The 22,009-nt window shown below is 39.7% G+C and overlaps 1 protein-coding gene across 1 annotated transcript in view; it reads right to left on the bottom strand.

Moving 5' to 3' along the window:
- Positions 1 to 13,969: 13,969 nt before the first annotated feature.
- The window catches only part of CYRIA (CYFIP related Rac1 interactor A), a 100,248-nt gene continuing 92,208 nt past the window's right edge, over positions 13,970 to 22,009 (bottom strand). Inside the window, exons 11-12 of the mRNA XM_081264128.1 lie at positions 19,475 to 19,545; positions 13,970 to 17,375 (exon numbers count right to left, since the gene is read on the bottom strand). Of these exons, the coding sequence (XP_081120254.1) occupies positions 17,312 to 17,375; positions 19,475 to 19,545 (135 nt within the window). The 3' untranslated portion in view covers positions 13,970 to 17,311. The remainder of the gene's footprint in view (positions 17,376 to 19,474; positions 19,546 to 22,009) is intronic.

Raw genomic sequence — 22,009 nt, 5'->3', positions numbered from 1 at the left:
AGGGCGCTTGATGCATATTTATCATGATAGTGACTATCGTCACTTAATTAATTTCACTTAATTTTACCTAATGTAAATTTAAATAGCCACAAGTACTATCTGACTAGCAGCACCCTTAATATGCAGACACCCTTCCTCTTCTTGTTCCAAGACTCCATTCTGTTGGACCATTCTCAAGTTTAGGGGCACAGATTAATACTTATTACATATCTGGGAATAGATAGATAAAGAATTTGGGCTGGGGTTGTGGCTCAGTGGCAGAGCTTTTGCCTAGCATGTGTGAGGCACTGGATTTAGTGCCCAACATTACATAAAAATAAACAATTAAATAAAGGTATTGTGTTCATCTGCGGTAAAAAAAAAAAATATTTTTTTTTTTAAAGTTTGTTGTCCATTTCCTCATAAGGTTCAAAATCTAGTGAGGAAGATCCTTTTGAAGAAGTTTATGCCCAATCAGAGGCAGAAAAGAGATTCTGATCACTGCAGACTTATTTTCATTCATTCTGGATCCTTGTATCCATGATAGATCTTTGTCAGAGAAGTTTCTGTTTCAGAATTTAGGACCAACGTGAAGTTACATTAGTGGCTTCCTGGTGGGGTAGGTATGATAGAATGACCACAAGCATGACTCTGGAATGGGACCTGGGGGTCCAAATCCTTGTTCTGGCCTTTATTAGACATATACTCTTGGGAAGTGTGTCCAACCTCTTTGTGCTTCAGTTTCCTCCCTGTAAATTGGGTATAAAACTATAACTTACTGCCGACCATTGTTAGAAAGAGTGTGTTGTGTGTGTAACACCATGTTTACACATGGCAGCTGCCTGTGTCAATTCAAGTGATTGAGAGCAAACGCCCTGGAGCTTTAGAATCTCAGAATTGCCACCTACAGCTCTGAGAATGGGAAGATTTACTCAATATCTCTGTGCAGTTAAAGAAATATTAAACTCAGTGATGATGTTTAAAGATGGCAAACAGACTTTATCAAGGGAGGTGGTACTGTTGCAGTAGGTATGGGACCATTCTGTGGGATTTTGCAGTAGGGGAGTGAGATGGAGCCAATGGAAATATATAGTCAAGGAGCAGGATGGGGGTTGGTAGATGGCAAATGACAATGAAGGAACATGGAGGTGGGGTTTGGGCTAAACTGACCTAACTGGGTACAGGCCAAAGGACAACCAGGGAAATCAGAGATCACCTGAGTCCTGGGGGAGGACTAGGAGCCCAACTAGAAGTACACCATGATCAGACATTGACAGTGGGGGCTCTGGTTAAAGGGATGTTGCAGGATTCTCATTAAGATTGGATAATGTGCAGACAAACACAGTGGGTCTTCAAGTCAGTTTTAGCTAGACTGAGTACCCAGGACCCTGAGTGGAGTTTGATCAAGGAGGAAATCTGTAGGTTCCTCAGTTTTCTCCTCTGTAAAAATGGGATTTCTTAGACAGCAGGGCTCACATAGGGAGGCCGTGTACCTGGGTCTGGCTCCTGGTAAGTGCTTCCTAAGCATCATACTTACCTATTCTTTTATAACTGATTGGTGGATGTCTCTTTCAATGCATGTTTCCAAGTCATCAACGAAACCAGCATCCAGATAATCATAAAAGCCATACGTTTCATGTCTCCTTTTGGTTTAAACTCTTTCTGTATGCTATCACCTTCATCTCTCTCTTTTTTTGTAAGACTTTTATTTTTATTTCTTTCTATATGGTGCTGAAGATTGAACCCAGTGCCTCATGCATGCTAGAGGAGTGCTCTACCACTGAGCCACAACCCCAGCCCCCTTTTTTGTAAGACTTTTTAAAAATTCTTTTTTTGTGATATGTTATACCAGGATGCATGCTGACATAATCACGAAAGCATGAAACATCACCCACTCCAAATCAGTCCCTAGCACTCTTCCTGTCCACCAACCCTGCTTCAATCTACTTACGGTTTATTTATTTTTGTTTTTATTCTTTAATTAGTGTCCTATGATACACTGGATGCCAAGAAACACCCTCCACATCCCTGCATCCACATCCAAGTTCAGTCAGATTCATCTCATTGTGCCTCACCTCTCTCTGGGTCCCTATCAATCATCCTCTGCCTTATTCCTCAGCTTAAAACAAAACTGTGTGCTCTAGTCATAAAAAGGCCTTCATGTGCACGGTCTTGGCACGTGCTGCTGCCTCTATCTGGAACAGTCACTCCTTATCTTCTTCACTTTGTCTCTCCCCCCAGTCTTCAAAGACGAGCTCAGCTGACACACCCAGAGCAAATGCCTTCATTTTCTCCTAACCTGCTCCAGCTGAGTTAGGTTTCCCATCCTTCTTAGGATGCAACTTCATATTTATCTCTATCACAGTAATTATCTGAGTAAATCAAATTCTATGCTCCCCCCCACTCTCGGTGAACCCTCTTTCATAACCATATTCTTTGCAATTTGCATATGGCCTTCTGCTGAGGACAAGTAACTCAGTAAGTGCACAAGGAATGTGTAAGTGACAGTTCATAAGTCTTCACTTACAACCACAGGAATTTAGAGATGCTAATTTGACAACCCTCAGAGAGGGGTTGCACACAAAACTACCATCCCACAGGTAAAGTGTAACTAGCCCAAGGCTGTGGAATGGGTTCATAACAGGTAGTTTACGTGGCAGGCCATGCTTCTCCCAACAACTCTGTCTAAGGCTAGAATGGGACATTTATTAAAAACACTGGCAAAGTCTGTCAAAGTGAGACCTTTCATATCCATAATTCCTACCATCTGTAACATCTTATGTAACATAAGATCCCCAATTACCAGTAGCTGTGTTAATCCATCATCTGTCTTAAATATTTTTAGATGTTCTTTATATACTCTATTTAGTTCCCCTTTCTGCTTTTTTGAGTCTATGCTCTCTACTTGCCACAATTAATTTTGTTCTGGATTTATCATATTATGGGACTATCCAAAATCTGTTGGGAATGGTTTTCAGAAGTAGAATGGTATGTAATAATTTATATTGAAGGCACAAAAAATTACAAGTCTGTTAATTAAGGAGAGACAATCAAATTTTCTTCTCTCAATATGTTACAGATAGAATTCTTTCTACCAGAATAAGAATTTGCTCTATTAGATCAGTTTTATTATTGATACTAATAGAAAAGAAGACAGTGAATTTTCAGGAAATTACTAATGATGATGATTTCAGAATGCATCTATTCTACCTAATCTTAATTAATTTTTAATTATCTTGTTTTAATACTAAGGAGTCATTTACTCTTTAAGTTCCAGTTTACATAAAGAAATTCTTAGACCAATAAATATGAACTATTATTTACCATTTGTTAAATAAAAAGAAGATATAGAACTATTCTTTTATTTATAATGAAATAGCAATACTATTATTTTGGCCTAAATAGAATTATGTACCTTGTGACTTACCGAGTTTCCCCTCAGTGCAAAATTAGAATCAAAGACGAGAAATCATGCCCCAAAGATCCTTTAAAAAAAATAAAACATTATCATTGACACACTTGGAATTGGAGGTGACATGCATTACAATTTCCCACTCCTTTTGGGCTGTTGACAGTGTCAGCTGTACCTGTGGTGGACAGTTCTCATATGCATAGCCAGTGGCCTCCTGCTACAGAATGAACATCCCCCCAAAATCCACAGGTTCAATTCCTAGCCCCAGTGAGATGGTATTAGGAGGGGAACTTAGAGTGATTAAGTCGTGAGACTAGAGCTCTCAGAATGGAATTAGTGTCCTTATGAAAGAGACAAACCAGATAGTGGGCCCTCTTTTTACACTGTTGCTTTGATATTTCTTAGCCTCCAGAACTGTGAGAAATAAAATTCTATTGTTTGCAGACCACCAACTTGTGGCATTATGTTACAGCTGCCTGCATGAACCAAGACACCTACTCAGGTGCTGGACTCTCTCACTCCACTTTTCTGTTTCCCTGCTTTCTCTGAAACCAGGGAAGGCTCCTCTGCCCACACCCAGGTGCCACACAGGAGGACTGGGTGGGTATGCACCCCTGGGACAAAGGCCGGAAAACAGTGGTAAACTCCCTACACTCCAGTCTTTCAAAGAGACAACACTTAGGAGCTCTCTAAAGGGTTCTCAAGGGTTTGGAGAAGCCTGAGCTCCAGGTGCCCACAAAGGTAGCCTGCTCCAGGCACAGAGTTGTCAGGAGTCCTCCTCACCTGTCTTCTCTCTGTCCTCCTGCCTCTGCTTCCTGCATTCACCACCGAGTTCTGATGCTAGGTTCTGCTTTGGGGGGAATTTGAGCTAAGATATTAGGCTACAAAGAAAAAAATGTGTTGAATTCCAAAATGATAACAATACTGGGAGACACATCCTAACCTAATGACAAAATTAGTATGAAAACCCCCCCCAAACCCTTAATATTTAAAATTACTCTTAAATAATACTTAAAGACATGGAACACTATGCACACCCTAGTAAGATTAGAAGAGCCTAGTAAAAATGATAATGACATTTGGCTGCAGAAAAATGCATGTCCTGAAAGAGATTTTGTATGAGGAGAGAAAAAGTACTAAACAGTCCACATGAGAAAGTATAAAAATAAGAAGTAGGAATGTTAATAAAGAGAATTTTAAGAAGGTAGGACATAATAAAGATAAGAATTACTACAGTAGACACCATTTATAACTAACAAGTATTGATTGGTTACTATATGCAAGGCCCTTATTAAATTTTTATCATTAACATCATTATACAGATGATTAAATTGATGTGAAAATAAAGTTGCCCAAGTTTATACATATAATAAATTATGAGACCTGAATGAAAACCCAGAGTGTCTGAATCTAGAAGCCTCTCCCTTTCTTAAGCCATTTACTGTACGTACACACACACACACACACACACACACACACACACAAATTGATAAATCCTGTGTTTGTCAAATCAAGGTAAAGTGGAAGAATCACAGATTCAAAAAATTAGTTTCAAGGAAGTGGATATTTAACTACAGATTAAATAAGTTGCAAAAGTATTGCTAAATATTTTCAATGAGGACAAAGCACTTAATTTTCCTATCAAAATATAAACCACTAACTGTCAAAAGAAATGGATAAACTACATGAAGAAGGCTCAAAAATATGGGAACAATTGAGAATACTGAGACTACCTCAGTTTATAAAGGGGATAAAACAGTTTCTTGTTTCAGATCTTCAAACAGCATAGATTCTATGATTTTAAAAAAGTTTTGTAATTAAGAAAAAGGAAAAAATCTGTTTCTTAAAGAAGCTAGAAAAAACTGTGACAGAACTATAGTCTGGCACACATGCACACATAAACATACAAGAGATTAATATCACTGTTAATTTGGATAAAAATCATAGAGAAGCCAACAGTATACACTATCACTCTGTAAAAGCTCATACAGATGGCTATGTAGAATGCATCTCAGGACATATAAATGGTACAATATCCAGGAACATGTCCAACATTTCTTGATAACATTTTATCTTGCAAAAACAACATGATTTCATCAGATACTTACAAGAGTATTTGGCTAAATAAACTGTTAATCTTACAAAGAAATTTCCCAGGCCTACCATGCACCAGGTTTATTAGCAATGATGAGGGAGTGGTGAGCAAAATAGAGATGGATTCTGACTTTATGAAGTTTATAGTCTGGCACAGAAACTAATAATTATAACAAAGCAATTATGAATGTGTGCTAATGATGGGGTAATATTGTGGTTTATTATAACTCATACCTAGGAAAGAAGTAAAAATATAAGGACTCAAGGTAGGGCTTCCCAAGAAAATTATATTTAATCTGACACGAGAAGATTTCGAAGGAGTTAAATAGGTCAGTGATTTTGGTGGAAGGTGAATTCTACTCAAAATCTTCCAGAAAATGGAAAAGGAAAGTAAGTTCGTAACTCATTCTGTGGGGCCAGTATTGCTCTGCTATCAAAACCAGAGAAAGTCAGTACAAAAAAAGCAACTACAGACCAGTATACCTCATAGGCAGATGTAAGAATTATTGAGATATTTCTAGAAAATCAAATACAAAAATGTATAAAAGGGTAATAAGTCATAACAAATTGGAGTTTTCCTCAGTAATAAAAGGTTGGTTTAACATTAAAAAATTAATCAATGAAATTCATCATATTAATAGACTAAGAAAGAAAAATATAATTATTTGAATAGATTAATAAAAATCATTTGACAAAACTCAACATGTATTCCTGATTAATAAAATTTTTTTCAGCAAAATAAAAAACAGATTTCTCAACCTACCAGATGGCAACTGTATTAGTCAGCTTTTAGTCTCTGAGACAAAAATACCCAAGAAGAAAACTTAAAGGAGAAAAAGATTATTTTATCTCACGGTTTCAGAGGTTTAGTTCATGGTGGGTTGACTCCATTGCTCTGGGCCCTAAATGAGGCAGAACATCATGGCAGAAGGTGTGTTGGAGGAAAGTCACTCTGCTCAATATGGCCAGGACACAGGAGTGCATGTTGGGTTCAGGGAGGATGTACCCTTCCAGGGCACTCCCCCAGTGACCCACTTCTATAAGTCATTTCCACCTACCTGCCTGAAGTTACCACCCAGTTAGTCCCTTCAAACTAAAATGGACTGATTAGGTTATAGCTCTCACAATCCAATCATTTCAACTCCAAACTTTCCTACATTAATACAGGAGCTTTTGGAGATAACTCACATCCAAACCGAAATAGCATCTCCTTAAAACCTGCCACTAACATCATTCTTACTGATAAAAACTGAAGTTTCCCACACTTAAGATAAGGAACTAGATAGGAATGTATGCTCTCACCACTTCTATTCAATGTCACACTGGAGTTTTAGTGTTGCAGGTCGAGAAAGATAAAAAAAAAAAAAAGGCAGGGAGGGGGGATTCAGATTGAAAAAGTACCATTATCCACAGATTATCTATTCAACAACATCTTATTATTATTATTCAATAACATCTTATTATTATTATTCAAGATTATTCTATTCAACGACATCTTGTTAAATAAGGTCTGAACAAATGGAGAGATTTACTATATTTATGAATCAGAAGACTCAATATGGCTAACATGTTGATTCTCTCTAAATTGATAAATATATTCTAAGAAACCTCATTAAAAATCTTGGTAAGACTTCTTTTTTGGTAGAAATTGAAATTAACTAAATGATTCTAAGACTCATATGGGACTGGGAAATCTAAAACATCCAAAACTACTATGAGAAAAAAACAAAATTGGAGACTTGGTATTATCTGAGTTAAAGATTTAGTATGAAGCTACATCAGTCAAGACAGTATTAGTGGTAAGTTAGACTAATAAGTAAATGGCCTTGGATAGAATCTAGCATTAGGTGCTCATTTATGTGGTCAATTTGTATTCAATGGAGGTGCAAAGGCACTTCAGAGGAGACAGGGTAATCTTTTGAACTATTATGCAGGAAACGTTGGGATACATATACAAATACAGAAGTTCAAGCTATACCTAACACCATATACGAACAATATTTCAAAACAATTATAAACTTAAATGTAAAATCTACATTTCCTCTAAAATGTTCAAACTTTTAGAAGGAAACCTCAGAGGATATTTGTGGCTTTGGATTAGACAAAAAAATTTCTTAGTCACAACACGAGGTGTACAATCTATAGCAGAAGGAGAATTGATAAATTGGACTTCCACAAAATCAAGTTATGCTTTTCTAAAGCTACTGTAAAGGAGAATGAAATGACAACCATAGACTGGGAGAAAATATTTAAAAACTATATAACTGATAAAGTACTTATATTCATAACACATAAATAACTCTCAGAACCCAATAATAGGAAAATAAGACAATAAGCAAGCAAAAGATATGATTGCACCTTTCACCAAACAAGACATATGGATGGAAACTAAAAAACATGAAAATATTCTTTATGTCATTAGTCTTCAGGGAAATGCAAAATAAAACCACAGTGAGATATTACTCCAATTTATTAGAATGCCTAAATTTTTAAAGGCTGTTTGTATCATTTGTTGGCAAGGTTTTGCAGGCATCTGAAACAATCATACACCACTGGTGCAAATTTAAAATGATACAATAAACTTAGAAAACAATTTGATAGCTTCTTAGAAAGCTAAACTATGTAAACCAGACATTCTTCTCATAGGTAAATGAAGCATAAGTTAATAAAAATGCTTGTGAATTGATGCTTTATTTGTGATAGGCAAAAAAATAAAATGTTTAAAGAATGTATTAGCAGATTGCATTCTACGTATATGGTAGAATTCTATTCAGCAATGAAAAGAGACAGCTTATTGGAAGCATGAGCAAATCGATGAATTTCAAGGTATTTATGACGAGTGAACAAAGTCAGGGGAAAAAAAAAACACCCAAATGTATACTGTCTGATTCTATGTATAAGAGTCTGGTCAATACAGATGGATCTATAGTGACAGCATCAGACCAGTAGTTGTTGGAGAATGGCAGGGGTGGTTGTGGGGAAGGGTGACAAAGGGCCTGAAGAATGCTCTAGGAGTACTGGCCATGTCTATTACAATGATCATGTTGATGGGTTTGTGGTGTGTGTGTGTGTGTGTGTGTGTGTGTGTGTGTGTGTGTGTATGAGTAGTTTAAAACTAACAAATACATAGTTTAAATAGGTTCAGTCTTTTGTATATCCAAAAACTTCAATAAAGTATTTAAAAAGAAAACTGAAATAATTTGGATTCATAATTTGGAAAAAACAAATTTTATGTATTTGTATATATACAGACACTCACTTCCATTCCACGTACATACGCATACATATACACATTGGCCTGGAGGTATACCCATTATATATTTTAAATGAAAAATCAGTTTACAAATTATTTATAGTATGACTCTATTTTCATAAAAATTAAATTCTTACTAGTCTATGTAGACGACAAAATAATAAATACCAAGTTGCCAAAATATTAGAAGTATTTTTATAAAAGTGGTGCATTGTGGGAAACACTATTTTTTAAAAGATATTTTCCACATGTCCCTTGTATTAAGGCTGAAGCTAAGTTTCTAAGCTAGTAGAGTGGAATCATTTCTCAAAAGTGCTTTTTGTCACAGCTCATTCTGGCTAATTGGCTAACTCTCTGTTCTCTTATTTAGTGTGCCAGTCTTGAAGGCATTTGGGTTTCATAACCCAGCAACCATCCTCCAGGTAAGCATACCTGCTTATGACCAGCACGTTTACATTTCTCTCTCATATCGATGACAATCTTGTCCCTCCTGGCCACCATCGTAAATGCTATGCTCCTGCTGATTGTGTCTCTATGGCGTGTAACAATGTTGGCATTGAACTGGGACACCGTGATACATCAGCTTTGTGGAGGTATATCATTCCTGGCCCTCTGAAAGTCTTGCCGTAGCCCAGGTAGCTTTCAGCATTTAGCATAGCTCATGTTTGCCTCCTCCTCCCCATGCTTGGGTTTGGGTAGTATCAAGCAGTTTAGTAATAAACATTTGTGATTACATCTCCTAATTCTCCTTTGCCCAAATGTGTCATTGAATAATAACTCATACCTGAGGCTTGCTTTTTGAATAATAACTCATACCTGAGGCTTGTTTTAGATTGACCATTTGGGGGAAATGTTCCTACTGGAATGTTCTATTGAGGTTTTATTGAAAGATTCTGGGGTGATTTGTCTGAGAGTAGCAGGAGTAACAAGGCTCTGGTGGCTGTGGCTGGCCTGGAGCATGGATATCATGGTTCACACTTGCTATTGTGAGAACACAAAAGGTTCTCTTTCTCCCAGGCTCACAGCCCATACCATGAACATGGCTTGAACCCAAATCCTGTGCAAAGTGGAGCTCCAACCAGTGGGGGTCCAGCAGGTAGGGCTGCAGTTGTATATAAGAACCCGAAGTTGCTCTGCTTTGGGTGGCAGCAGGACCTAGGCTTCAGGTCTGGGTTGAGGAGGGCATTTATTTAAATATGGCCCACTAAACATGCTCCAGGAATGTTTTGAGGCATGTCATGTACGCTGTCTATTAGGGGATGCAAATAGGGAGATTAGAGATAAAGTACACAGAGGTAGTGCCTTTAAGGAATCATTGTCCAGTGGGGAAGAGATAAATGAACACACAATGCGTCATGATGAACATTCATGCACACACACCTACCCACATACACATGTGTATATATAATATTTTCATATTATACAATATATTATATGCATAGAGATATCTATATTTCTGTGTGTGTGTGTGTGTGTGTGTGTGTGTGTGTGAGAGAGAGAGAGAGAGAGAGAGAGAGAGAGAGAGAGAGAGAGAGAGACACACCGGAAAGTAACTAATTTTGCTAGGGTAGCTCACAAAAAGGTTCATAGAAGATGAAACATTTTGGCAATATCTTCAGGATGAATAGGATTTCACGAGGCAGATGATGAGGGGAAATGGAATTTCAGACAGAAGGAGCAGCATTACTAGCCACACATAAATATGAAAACAAATAGATGGTATGTTAGAAAACAGCACATTTTTGTAGCTTGAGAAAAATGGGATGGCCTGATTGATAGACAGTGAGTGTGATAGGAAGATTGGATGGTCCATCTCAGAAAGGGCCTTGGGGCTCAGACTAGTGGGTCTGATGACATAGTGTTCCTACAGAATGCTAATGTCCTGAGAAATTACAGATGTTCTGTGAAATATGAAAGAGTTCTCAGACAAATACATTTGAGGATTCCTATATATTACACAGTTAAGCCCTCATCGAGAGTCACAATGTCAAACAAATCTGGTAGTAAAAAGAATAAGTAAATAATCTCTTTAATGGTTTCCACAAATGCTTGAAAATTGAAACCTCTCCCTCATGGAACACCTAATTAAGATCTCTGCGAATGTACCTCAAGAAAATTTCTAAGGACACCGTTATGGTCAGATGCACGAAAAGCTGAGTACTGGCTGTCTGGAAACTGAATCAGGGATCTGGCAAAGAGGAGAAGAAGTGGGGTAACCAAAGCAAACCAGACTGGGAGTTGTTGGTACTTTGAGAACTCTCTAGAAAGTCTATGTGTTAGGACTTAATGATCAACTAGAGGTGTGGGGCTTAAAAATGATGAGCCATTTCTATAAATTAAGCTTGAATCTAAAAATACCATGATACCCTCAAACATGATTCCTGCATCTTCCTAAAACCACTTTCTGCCCTTTTTGTGTGATATCCCAAAGCCTCAGGAAGAAGGTGAAATGATTTTCCAGCTACTTAGCAACTTCCTTTTAAAGGAACATATTATCTTTGATAACCAGGACTCTAGAGACAAAGTTGAACCAACTAATAAGGCTGCAAATTCTACACAAATGGCTGTGCTCTGTTAGGGACGCGTAGACTGCTATCCAAGGTGCTGAATCAATTTGTCTAGTCATTGAAACATTGCTTCTGTTGCCCTTCTGCCTTTGACTGTGTCAAACTCTCTGACAGAGCAGCAGCCTTGTCCCAGACTGAGCAAGACATTGTATGATTAGCATGTTGGCTGCCTGCCCTTGCCAGGACCAGCTGACTCTGACTTTTGATCAAGAACAGCCTGATTTCTCATCTGGACTTCTGGCATATCAGCCACAGTCTGCACGCTCTCTGTCCACAGAGATTAAAAATACGCTGAGCAATAAGTAAATATTTCTTCCAAGAATAAGATTGACCATATGAAGGAGCAGATAGTTTGTTATTATGAATGATTGCTGAGCTGGAGAAATTAATTCTGAAAGTTTCATTTCAACACACCCAAGTTTCAGGACCCCGGAGTTTCACCTTTGCAGGAAGCCTCAATTGGCCCCTGGCCTATATTGAACTCAGCCCTTTAAAAGGCACATTCTCTGTCCCCAGAAATTCAAAATCTAATGGAGAAAAAAATACATATTTCCAAGTACTGTGAAGTGACCTATATTTTGGAGAAAATGAACTAAATGCAGTAGGGACCCCAAAGAGAGAATTTGAGCCTGGGTTGGGGTTAGGCAGAAAAAGCCCCATGGAGAAAATGGGAGAATGACCTTGATATTGATGAGCAGGTAGATTTCAGATAGCGAGGAAGATGGTGTGCATATATGCTCCTGGAGGTGGAAATGCCTGTGGCATTTATTTATTTATTTGGGAGACAGTAAATGTCAGATTCCACCTAGTGCTCATTATGCTTTCTGTACATGGACCATGTCGTTCTCACATTCACATACAACACCACTTGCTCTGTACCCTTTCCATGGATATTATTTAATACAAAGGAATAAATATCTTTTTCAAAGATATTGGCATGGGAGGAAAATACTTAGGTAAGCTCCCCCAACTACTTTTGACCTTCTCCACGGTATAAGGAGGCTCTTAAGTCTTCTGGTCTTCAAACCCCAGCACCCATACCTTCAGCTCACAGGTAGCTTAGGAATGGTTAACAAAATGTAGTTCCTGACTTAAAACAAAGCCTGTCATGGTGCCAACAAGTTCAATTTGTAAATGAACAGAAAGTGAAGGCAGAGAGAAGGAAACCAAGAAGTGTGAGGTTCAATGGGGAAGACTGGAAAACTTCACAGAGAAAAGACTTCAAAGTGTTTACAAGAACTGTTCACCTGAGACTGATCTAGAACTATATTCCGAAACATAAAATCCTATCACAATTTCAAGTGCATTCTGTGGAAGCAGAATTCTGAATGCAGAATGTATTTTCAGAGCACCACTTCCCAGCCATGATAGGATCCCAGATTTTTGTGCAAGAGAAACAGGCAAGGAAAGAAGTAGAAGAAGAAAGTCACAGAGACCTGACATGGCTAAGGAAATGCTCTCATCTCTTGAGTTGACATGTGAGCAGAAGCAGGAGCACCTAGGACTCCCCTTTACTTACTGCATCCGAGGGGGTCACATCAGTGAAGATCTAGACTCATTTACACCAGGACTTTGATATTGAATGGATTAATGTATTTAATGCATATGAATAGTTTAAATAAATTCATCAAAAATATTTAGTAGTATTTAACAGCACTGACGTTTTGATGCCATGTATAATACAAACCTTTCAAACAGCAAACACCTAGCAATTCTATCTGCATACTGATAAGTCAAAGGGTGAAATTTTGTGTGAATACAGATTGCAAATATTCACATTTCATTCACAGTTGAGCCCCTCAGGCCCATCCTGTGGAGAGAACCCTGAATTACAACCAACTTTCAGACTGTTATTAAAGATCCTCTGAATCTCACATCCCTCAGTTCTTCAGTAGCTATATTTGTCTTGACAGTCTCTCATACACCTTAATCCTTTTCCTATTTCTTGCTCTCAACACTTGTTTAATTAGGTCTCCCTCCCTCCCTCCCCCTCCCCCTCCCTCTGCCTCTCTCTCTCTCCCCCAAACCTCAGTCCTTCTTGCTCATTTCAATTTTTTTTTTACACAATTTGGCCATTTGTCAATTTACAGAAAGTTTCCTACTCTCATTCATCTCCCTTTGTGCCCCCAAATCATCCTAAGTGCCTTTGAATTTTGCACAGAGCACCATAGCATGTCTCTCTTGGAGGTTCCTGATCCACTGAACGCACACATAATTAGGTATCAGGTGATCATCTTCAGAAATGCAGGGATTAAAAGGAATGCCCTAGGAACGATTCCATGCTTAAGAGCTAAAAGAATTGTTTTAGTGCATTATCTGAAAAATGTATCGAGATGGAATACTTTTTTTTTTTTTTGCTGATGTTGCCAAATCCATAAAGTGCACTCAAAAGAAAGAGAAAAGGGATTCTTAGCATTCTGGACAAGGAGGTCTCATGCGACTCTAGATAGTAATCTCGTCTTTTTTATAATGAAGGGTCCTTGCTGAAATGAATAAGGGATAGATGACACCGTGAGTAGCACAATTTTGGAACTGGATTCTGTACTTGAAGACACTGAGGTGTAGAGAGATAAAGGGCAGCTGGTGTAATTTCTTCAGAGCAGGTTTAGCAAAGATCTATGTGGGCCAGTCATCATAAACTTATCACACACTTAACCTCAAATGTCATATAACATAAAGGTGTATTTTTTTAAATATATGTATGTACCAAACTTTAATTTTCACTTCACACTCAAAACTTCTGTACAAAAAGAGGCAAAGCAGGCAAAAAAAAAAATTACAATGACTTCAGCAAACAACATATAACAACTTTAAAACAGCTTTGGGTATGCAACAGCCTTTACAGATGTGCTGGAAAAACTGGGATCTAAAGTTTTATGCTCTTGAAATAAAATTCCTGTAGCTATCTAGCATACAAGAATGAATGAGAAGTCCCTGAACTCTATTGCACAACTGAATCCCAAGATTTGTGGTCCTTATTTTTCTTTTGAGAAAGAATGAGATTCTTTTTCCTTAAATGTGATGATGTATCAAAATCCTAGGTTTATCCTTAATGTCTTGATATAATGGTGATGACTAAGAGCAAATATTGATGGAGCATGATATTAACTAATAATTAAAAGATAATATCCATGGTCTTCTTTCTGGGTAATATTCCAGACCCAATGGGTCAGTACTATTCAAAACATCTATTTCTACCGTTTCTTTTTTAAACATTCATTCCTCGTGGCACATAAAAGTTTTCTTAGAACAGAGTTAAAATGCCAGGACAGGAATGTATATGAGAAACATAATTTTTTATGTTGTTGTTTGCCCCAAAATAAATATCTGAGTCATGGAAAACACTGTTTATTTGAAAACTATGAGACATCAAATATGAAAGATAGTTAACATTGACATCGATACTGTCGCTAGCATTTTCCCCTAACCCACCCACAAGTCTTGGACGTGTGTGCATGCAGCACAAACAAACTGATTGTTCAAGGGCTCCTGATGCCTGGAGGACAGTCTGTTAAGACAATTTGTCTCCCACAGCAGCTCTGGGGTGGACCCGAGGCCCATCTCCAGGTAGTGATCACAGACATTTAGCCTGTCCTCCTGATGATCAGAGGCAACAATTCAGACCCTGGACATCCCAGAATCCATGTGCTGAGTCTCAACTGTGAGACAAGGTGGCCCAGCTAAACTGAAGCAGGCCAGCAGCCCATACATATGTTTGGTCCCATTTGATAGAAAGTCTAATTAAAAATTATAAATGTGCTCAACTATTTATATATATATATATATATAATATTTGACAGATAATCCCTAACATTTTTTTTTCATTTAGCTGGCTGAGAGGCAGCTGTGGTGTGGACACATGGCTTGGGTTCAAGTCCCTGGGTCTGTGCCTCAAGAGCCCCATGGTGACGGGCAAGTCCTTTCTTCTCTTCAAACTTTAATCTGCTCATAGTGATGATAAGCACTGCGAACTCTGTACAGTATCTGTCCACACAAAGCCCTGGCTGCCATGCAGGATGTCACTTAGGCTAAATATTTAAGGACTTTGCTCATCCTGCATTACCACATTCTCTGGCTTCCTCCGGGGTCTTAGAATTCCTAGGTTTTGAAAAGCTCTTGAAGTCCATCTAGTATTTTTCTGTTTTGATGAGAGAAGCTCCATCCAAGCAGCCATGCTTATTGAACAACTCTAAGGAAAAGGGCCTTGTCTCCATCGGTTGACTGACATTGACCAATAGACCAGGGACTATTTCCTGCCACTTGACTGCATTTCTTTGTTAAGATAAAACAAAACAGGCATTTGTCCCCTCTTCTTGGACAACATAAATGTATGTATGTACCAAATATACAAGGGAAAGTCAGCTGGGCACTAAAGTCCAGAAAGCAAACGTATCTCATTCCTTGGAATGTTGCAAATGATGCCAAACCCTGATGGACCCGGGCCTAACATCCAGGATTATCATTCACTTCCTGTTTAGGCAATTCTTCTTCTGGCGGAAATAGGCCAGATTGAGTACTTCTCTACAATGGTCCAGTCCCATCCCATAGAATAAACTCACAGGCCACACGGTGAAAAGGAAGACTGTGGACTCAGGAGGGAAGCATCCTGGTATCCAGACCCACCTGGAGCCATCCTGGATGACCACATACACTGGGTCTCATTTTCCCACTGGAGGTCAGGATAGGCTTCCAAGATTTCTTTCTAACTTAGCTCTGCTCTGCAGAAGAATGACTATAGGCCTCGTAACATTGGCAGGCAGCGGGGCAGTGCTGACTGGCATCTACTCAGGAAGAAGGACGGCAGAGCCAGCCATTTTATCAGCTTCTAGACTAACAGGATTCTTGGAGATTGTCTGTTTTAATTGCCCACTTTAGAGATGAGGAAGCTGAGATGTAGAGAGCTAAGAAAACTTCCTAATATCATACTATGTTTCATTAGTAAGCCAAGGACTAAATCCAGGTACTTAGACCAGAGTTTTCCCACTGCAACAATCTGGCAATGTGAGCAAGAAGGAGTTGTCTCTTAAAAACCAGGTAACCAGAAATGTGGATTTTCTTCCTCTAAATTCCCCCAGTTTTTTGATAACTAAAAACACATCCTAGACTTCTGTTCCCACATGAATGGTCCACGTGGGTAGAAGACAGGGATCCCCTAACAGGAGGAACTGTGTCCTCAGACCTGGAGACAACAGAGATCAGCTAATTTACCTATGACTTCAAAGTCAGAGCTTATGTTTCTATCCCTGTATGCAGAGGGTCTATGCAGACTGGTGCCACCTCTCATGAATATTCTAAAGACAACCACCTTTCTCAGACCAGCTGTAAGAACGCATCTCTACCCCCATGCTCCTTCACTATCCAATTAAAATACAGGTGATTTTCCTCTTGCAAAAGTAAAAGGGTATGTTAGAGGGACACAAACCCAGACAGAAAGTGAATATTCTGATTAATAAAACATGTGCAAATGGAAGAGTTGCACGTGTAGTTTGCAGGCTGAGGAGAGGGGGCGTGCTGAATTCAGAACACTTGGGTTTGATTCTCCACATGCATTTTTTTTTCCTTTTCCTGGATTTCTCTCTTCCTCTGTCAGGATAACAGTTGTATTTCTTGTAGCTGAGCTGACAAAGGAAATCAAATGCTTTGTGTTTCTATAAGCTCTATTTCCCAGAGAGATAACATATCTAGAATTATAACACTACCACAAACTATTAGGAATTTCTGATTTTTACAGGTGTCATTAAAGGACTCCAGTAGCAAAGATCAAAATCTCCAAATTGGCCTTTGGAGAAGGGGGTTTCGTTGCAGACATCAAAGGTAAGGCTCTCAAGTCAATTTATGCTCTGCTGGGTTGAGTCAGTCAGGATACAAATTAAGGTCCATATATTTCAGTGACAGGAAGGAAACGGTTATGTAAATACACAAGTATTAACATCAATCTGTATTAAATTATGTAAACATATACATCTTCTGAGGTCAGCACATAGATCCTCTTCTTTGAGCAGTGCTCTACTGAAGCATTGCTCGAATCTGTTTGGAAGTCGACTCATCATTCAAGTGCTTTGTAGTGAACCTGAGTGGGGACAGAAAGGTGGAGGTCAGTGTGCAATAAGGAGTCCAAGAAAGTTTCCCTAACGACATCCCCGTCCTTACCTTGGGAAGCTCACTGAGATAAATCAAACACGAGGGCTCACCTCTTTAGACAGAGAGCACACTTCCTGGCATCCTCAGGCAGTTTTAATATCTATCTGATCCTTCCTTCCAAAGGGATTTTGTATGACAGTTATTAAACTAAGTAGATCTTCTGCCTAATCAAATAATTACAAAAGGAAATGCAATCCACCTCATTTTTCAAGGGCATAAATTTTTACCTGACGAGTGTGGAATCTTGACCACTGAGTTATCCCCATTTTCTTTTTTTTCAATTAATTTTATTGGTGCATTATTATTATTCAAAAGAGTGGAATTCATTGGGACATATTTTTACATATCCCTGTTGTCACAAATTTCAAAATATGGATTTCCCCAAACTGAAAATGTTGACGGTTGTCCTCATTCCCACCACCAGGGGGCACACACGCAGATGAACAAACCCTGGGGGCGGGGGAGGGGGTTTCAATGTACAGTTTCCCCATAACCTTATGTAGAGATTGTCTGTGCAAAGGAAGGTTAAAAAAATTAACAAGATAAAGTCTCAACCATGTCCTAGGCATCCCATAGAAGTTTCTATGTAGTCACAATAACTTTGTAGATGAGATAATGGCCTTAATATGATGAGAAAACAGATCTCAAAGCTAATGATTTTGATTTGTGAACAGTTTGCTACTTTTAAGTTGAACCTGGGTCTGGCTGCCCTGGCAGCCTGTGTTCCTTTCATCTCATCATGTGTCTGCAGGAGACACAGTTCCAACACTCAGATGGGACTCCCAACCTAGCACAGCACCCTGCTCTTGAGAAAGTTCTGCTTGATTGAATGAAACTGAAAAGTTCAGGAAATTCAGAAGTTAAAGTCTTCTTACTGTGTACAGAAAGCCAGCCTGGTGTGAAGTGGGCACCAACGGAGAAAGCCTTGGCTAACTCGTGGAATTGGAAGGGCTCTCTATCAATACATGTACTTTGAAGAATGATGGGTTCTGACTGAGCAACTCAGAAAAATAGCACCAACATCAGTGTCATTGTAAGTGTGTCTCAGTTTGCTCATTTATTAAATGAGGAGAATAGGTCAGCCTTGTGTCTTTGAGTTGGGATGATTAAATGGCACAATGTGATTGGGGCATAAAACATGAGCACTATACACAGATGGAAGAGCCCTGATCCCTTCCACTTCGGCTTCTGAACACTTGCTGTATGTACGTAAGTGGAATTAGGGAAATTAAAGAAAAGGCAGCAGGGAGCATAAGCCTTCCTGATGGCAATCCGGGACTGGGATGATTTGCATGGTGGCAGGAGTCAATGAACTCCTGTAGAGGTGCCACGGCTAAAAAATGAGACTCCCGTCCCTGAAGGGTACTAAACAGACGTGTCCTTGGGACAGAAGAGGTGTTGGGGCATTACTTGTTAGCAGTGAGCAGCTGGAATGAGCTACAGCTGGGCAAATACTTAGTGGTGTTCTCAGTTCTGCAGCTGCACATTGTCAACCACCTGGGGAGCTTTAGAACAAGCAAGCAAACAAACACAAATAAACAAAAGAGATGCCTGAGCCTCTGGCCCAGAGATCTGACTCACGCAGTCTGGCTCAGACTGGGAGCATCAGTGTTTTCAGACACAACCCACAGCAGCCTTGTCTGCAGCCAGGTGGGGGAACCGCTGGAGAGGAGGGAAGGGGGACCCAGAGACTCTCCCTCTGAGGAGCCCCACTAACCATAAGATGACCAGCCAATAGTCAGGCCCATGATCTGTGGGGTCACCCAGATCTGGGATTAGAGCCTAGCTTGTTCACGTGCTGTGTGAAGTTTGCAAGTAATTTGACTCCTTTAAATTTCATTTTCCCCTCCAAAAAGGGAATGATAAAATGGTGCTGCCCAAGAGGTTGTTGTTGGGAAGATTAAATGTGTTAAAATATGCAAGGAGGTAAGCTCAGTGCTCCAGCCCTTTGTCCCCAGCAGCGTCCACATTTGAAACAGATCTGGAGGGGTGGCTGCCCCATGTCAGTCCTCCCCAGGGCTGGCTCACCTGAGGGCGTTCAGCAGCCCCTCCACACTGTCTGGGGCCTGTTCCTTCAACACCTTTATGCAGCCTTTCATCTAGGAGAAAGCACAGTGCATTGTTAATATCCTAGTAACTCTGCCCATCCATCATCATCTCACAGAAATCAAACAAAAATGATCAACAGGCTTCCCAACTCCTAGTGCTGGTGAGTTAGTTGCTCCTGGGCTTCTAGAGAGTTCTGAAGGATTGTAGCCATTATTAACTTTTACACTATACTGCAGTTGTACATTTTACTTACTTTGGGGGACAAATACTCAAGACTTTGGTTTTTCTTTTTGTCTTATATTCATAGCCAAGTGCAAGGATACAAGTGCCTCTACTCAGTTCTCAGTGGAGATTTACTAATTGATTTTATAAACCTGATTTAATGTCTCCAGAATGCTTTCTCCCCAGTTGTTTAAATGGCAAAACCTTAACATTTTTTTGAGGGGGGGGATGCCAACTGAAATTCTCCAACCCCAAGAAGCTTCTTCTGACCTTACTGTCCTCACCAGGTAGTGAGAACCACGGCCCATGCATTCCCAATCACAGAACCTTGGAGGATTTAGTGACCAAGTTAAATTGTCTCCTTCACTGAACAGGGAGCTTCTGGAGCTCCAAGTCTCTGTCTTAATCACATTTGAGAAGACGGTTAAGGCTGATTGTTAAGATTATCAACCAATGAAGGTGGACACTTGGATTTCTGCCATTCTTGGTTGTTTAGTATTTGCATGAACTTGGGCAAGTTTCTTCAGTTTTTGTGCCCTTGGAATAAGTTATTTATAATTTGGGCAGTGCATGAAAACTAAATTTATATAGGTCATCTTAAATTATGCATATCCTGTAGCTTCTTCTTTATTTGGCAAAGAAAGAATCTATCTGCAAAAACAATCACTCATTTTAAACTCCTAAGTTTGTGCCCTATATGTACCAGATTTGGTTATTATCCAAGTTCTTTTTTTTTTTTTTAATGAAAGGTCACTTATAAACTTTTTCGGTGGGCATAATCCTGGCATGTTAAACGTTTTATCATAAAGGACTGATCGGCCATATAAATTGATGGAGGCAGTCAGGACACAGGGTTGGAGTCATTTGGGGGTCACTTACAGGTTCATCAAGAAAAAAATGTCATGGTTAATTAGAGATGTGTGCCAGGGTTACAGGACTGGCTGTAATCATGCCAGTTATGTGCCACTCCAATCCTGGAGACAAGACATTTGGTCTCTCTGTTAAAGCTCAGGGTCTATGGGAAGACAGAGAGATAGCCCATCGTCATGGTGTGAGGAGTGTTCTTGTAAAACCCCCCAGCGGCAGTGACAAAACAGATGTAGAAAGCGGTGGATACTCTTGAGAAATTTCTAGGTCTGTTTCAGGATGATGAGAGGTGAGGGTGTGAAGAACAAGATGCTGTTGGAGACACAGAGCAAGACGCAGGGTGGGTTCGAAGTACATTAGGAACCCCGGGGCTTTTACTTGTGGAAAATATCATTAGCAGAAATGTGGTTAATATGGAAAAGGACCAGAAAGAAGCAGGAACGAGAGCCTCTGAGAGTCTGAAGTTGGACATAGCAGCAGGCCTGGAGAGCAGACGGAGATGGACAGGAGGACCAACCTGACTGACCACATCTGAGGGTGAAGACCAGGGAAGAAGACAATTCCAGGGATGACAGTTCTAGGCTAATGGCTACACTGGGCGGGAGAATGAGGAAACACATGGCAGGAACTCAGAACGGGGAACAGGCTTGTTAGGAAATGAGAATCTTTGGTTTTGGACTGGCCACGTTTCAGATGTCCTTGGGAAGAACAAGATGCTGTTCTGGAATTATGGGTCTGGGTCTGGAATTATGGGTGAAACCTGGCTAGGGATGGGGTTAGGAGTGATTTCTTATGGGTTTGCATCACAAGATCCTAAGGAAATCATTTGAAAACACCATTTTACCCCAACCACCTTTCCTAGCACCTGATTAACATTTATTCTCTAACTGGTTCATCCCCTTGGGGTCTTGGTCATTTTGTTCTGATAATTCTCCTCCCTGGAGGACCTTTCCTCCCCGCTGTCCATTGGGAAAATCCTACATCTCTTTCAAGGACCACCTCAAATGTTACCTTCTTCTTTGCCCCCACACAGAATGGGTTTCTCCCCCACCTGGGCTTCTGAAACTCTCTGCACATCTATTCTGCAAACAGGGGCATGCTCTTTATGCGTACACACTCAGGACCTCTTCCAGGGCCTCAGACTTGATGCCGATACACTAGAACTTATAAACCCAGTCCCTATAACTGCTGAGTTAGAAACAGATTGGTGCCTAGAATAAGGACCTTTTATGACGTCAAAGAAAATGACCCACTCAAGTATGTGCTGTGCTCAGTAAACCTGAAACTTTCTTAGAGGCACATACAAAGTTCATTCTGAACGAGGCTTTCTTAACCTGCATGAACAGATAGACTTTACCAAGACTAACTGTAAAGATCGACATTACACACTGTTTACAACCTCGACAGAAGGACTCAGTAAGACAT

This window comes from Spermophilus citellus (assembly GCF_964194105.1).
Source record: "Spermophilus citellus genome assembly, chromosome: 13".
Lineage (NCBI taxonomy): Eukaryota > Metazoa > Chordata > Mammalia > Rodentia > Sciuridae > Spermophilus > Spermophilus citellus.
This window is presented reverse-complemented; position numbering and strand designations above follow the sequence as displayed.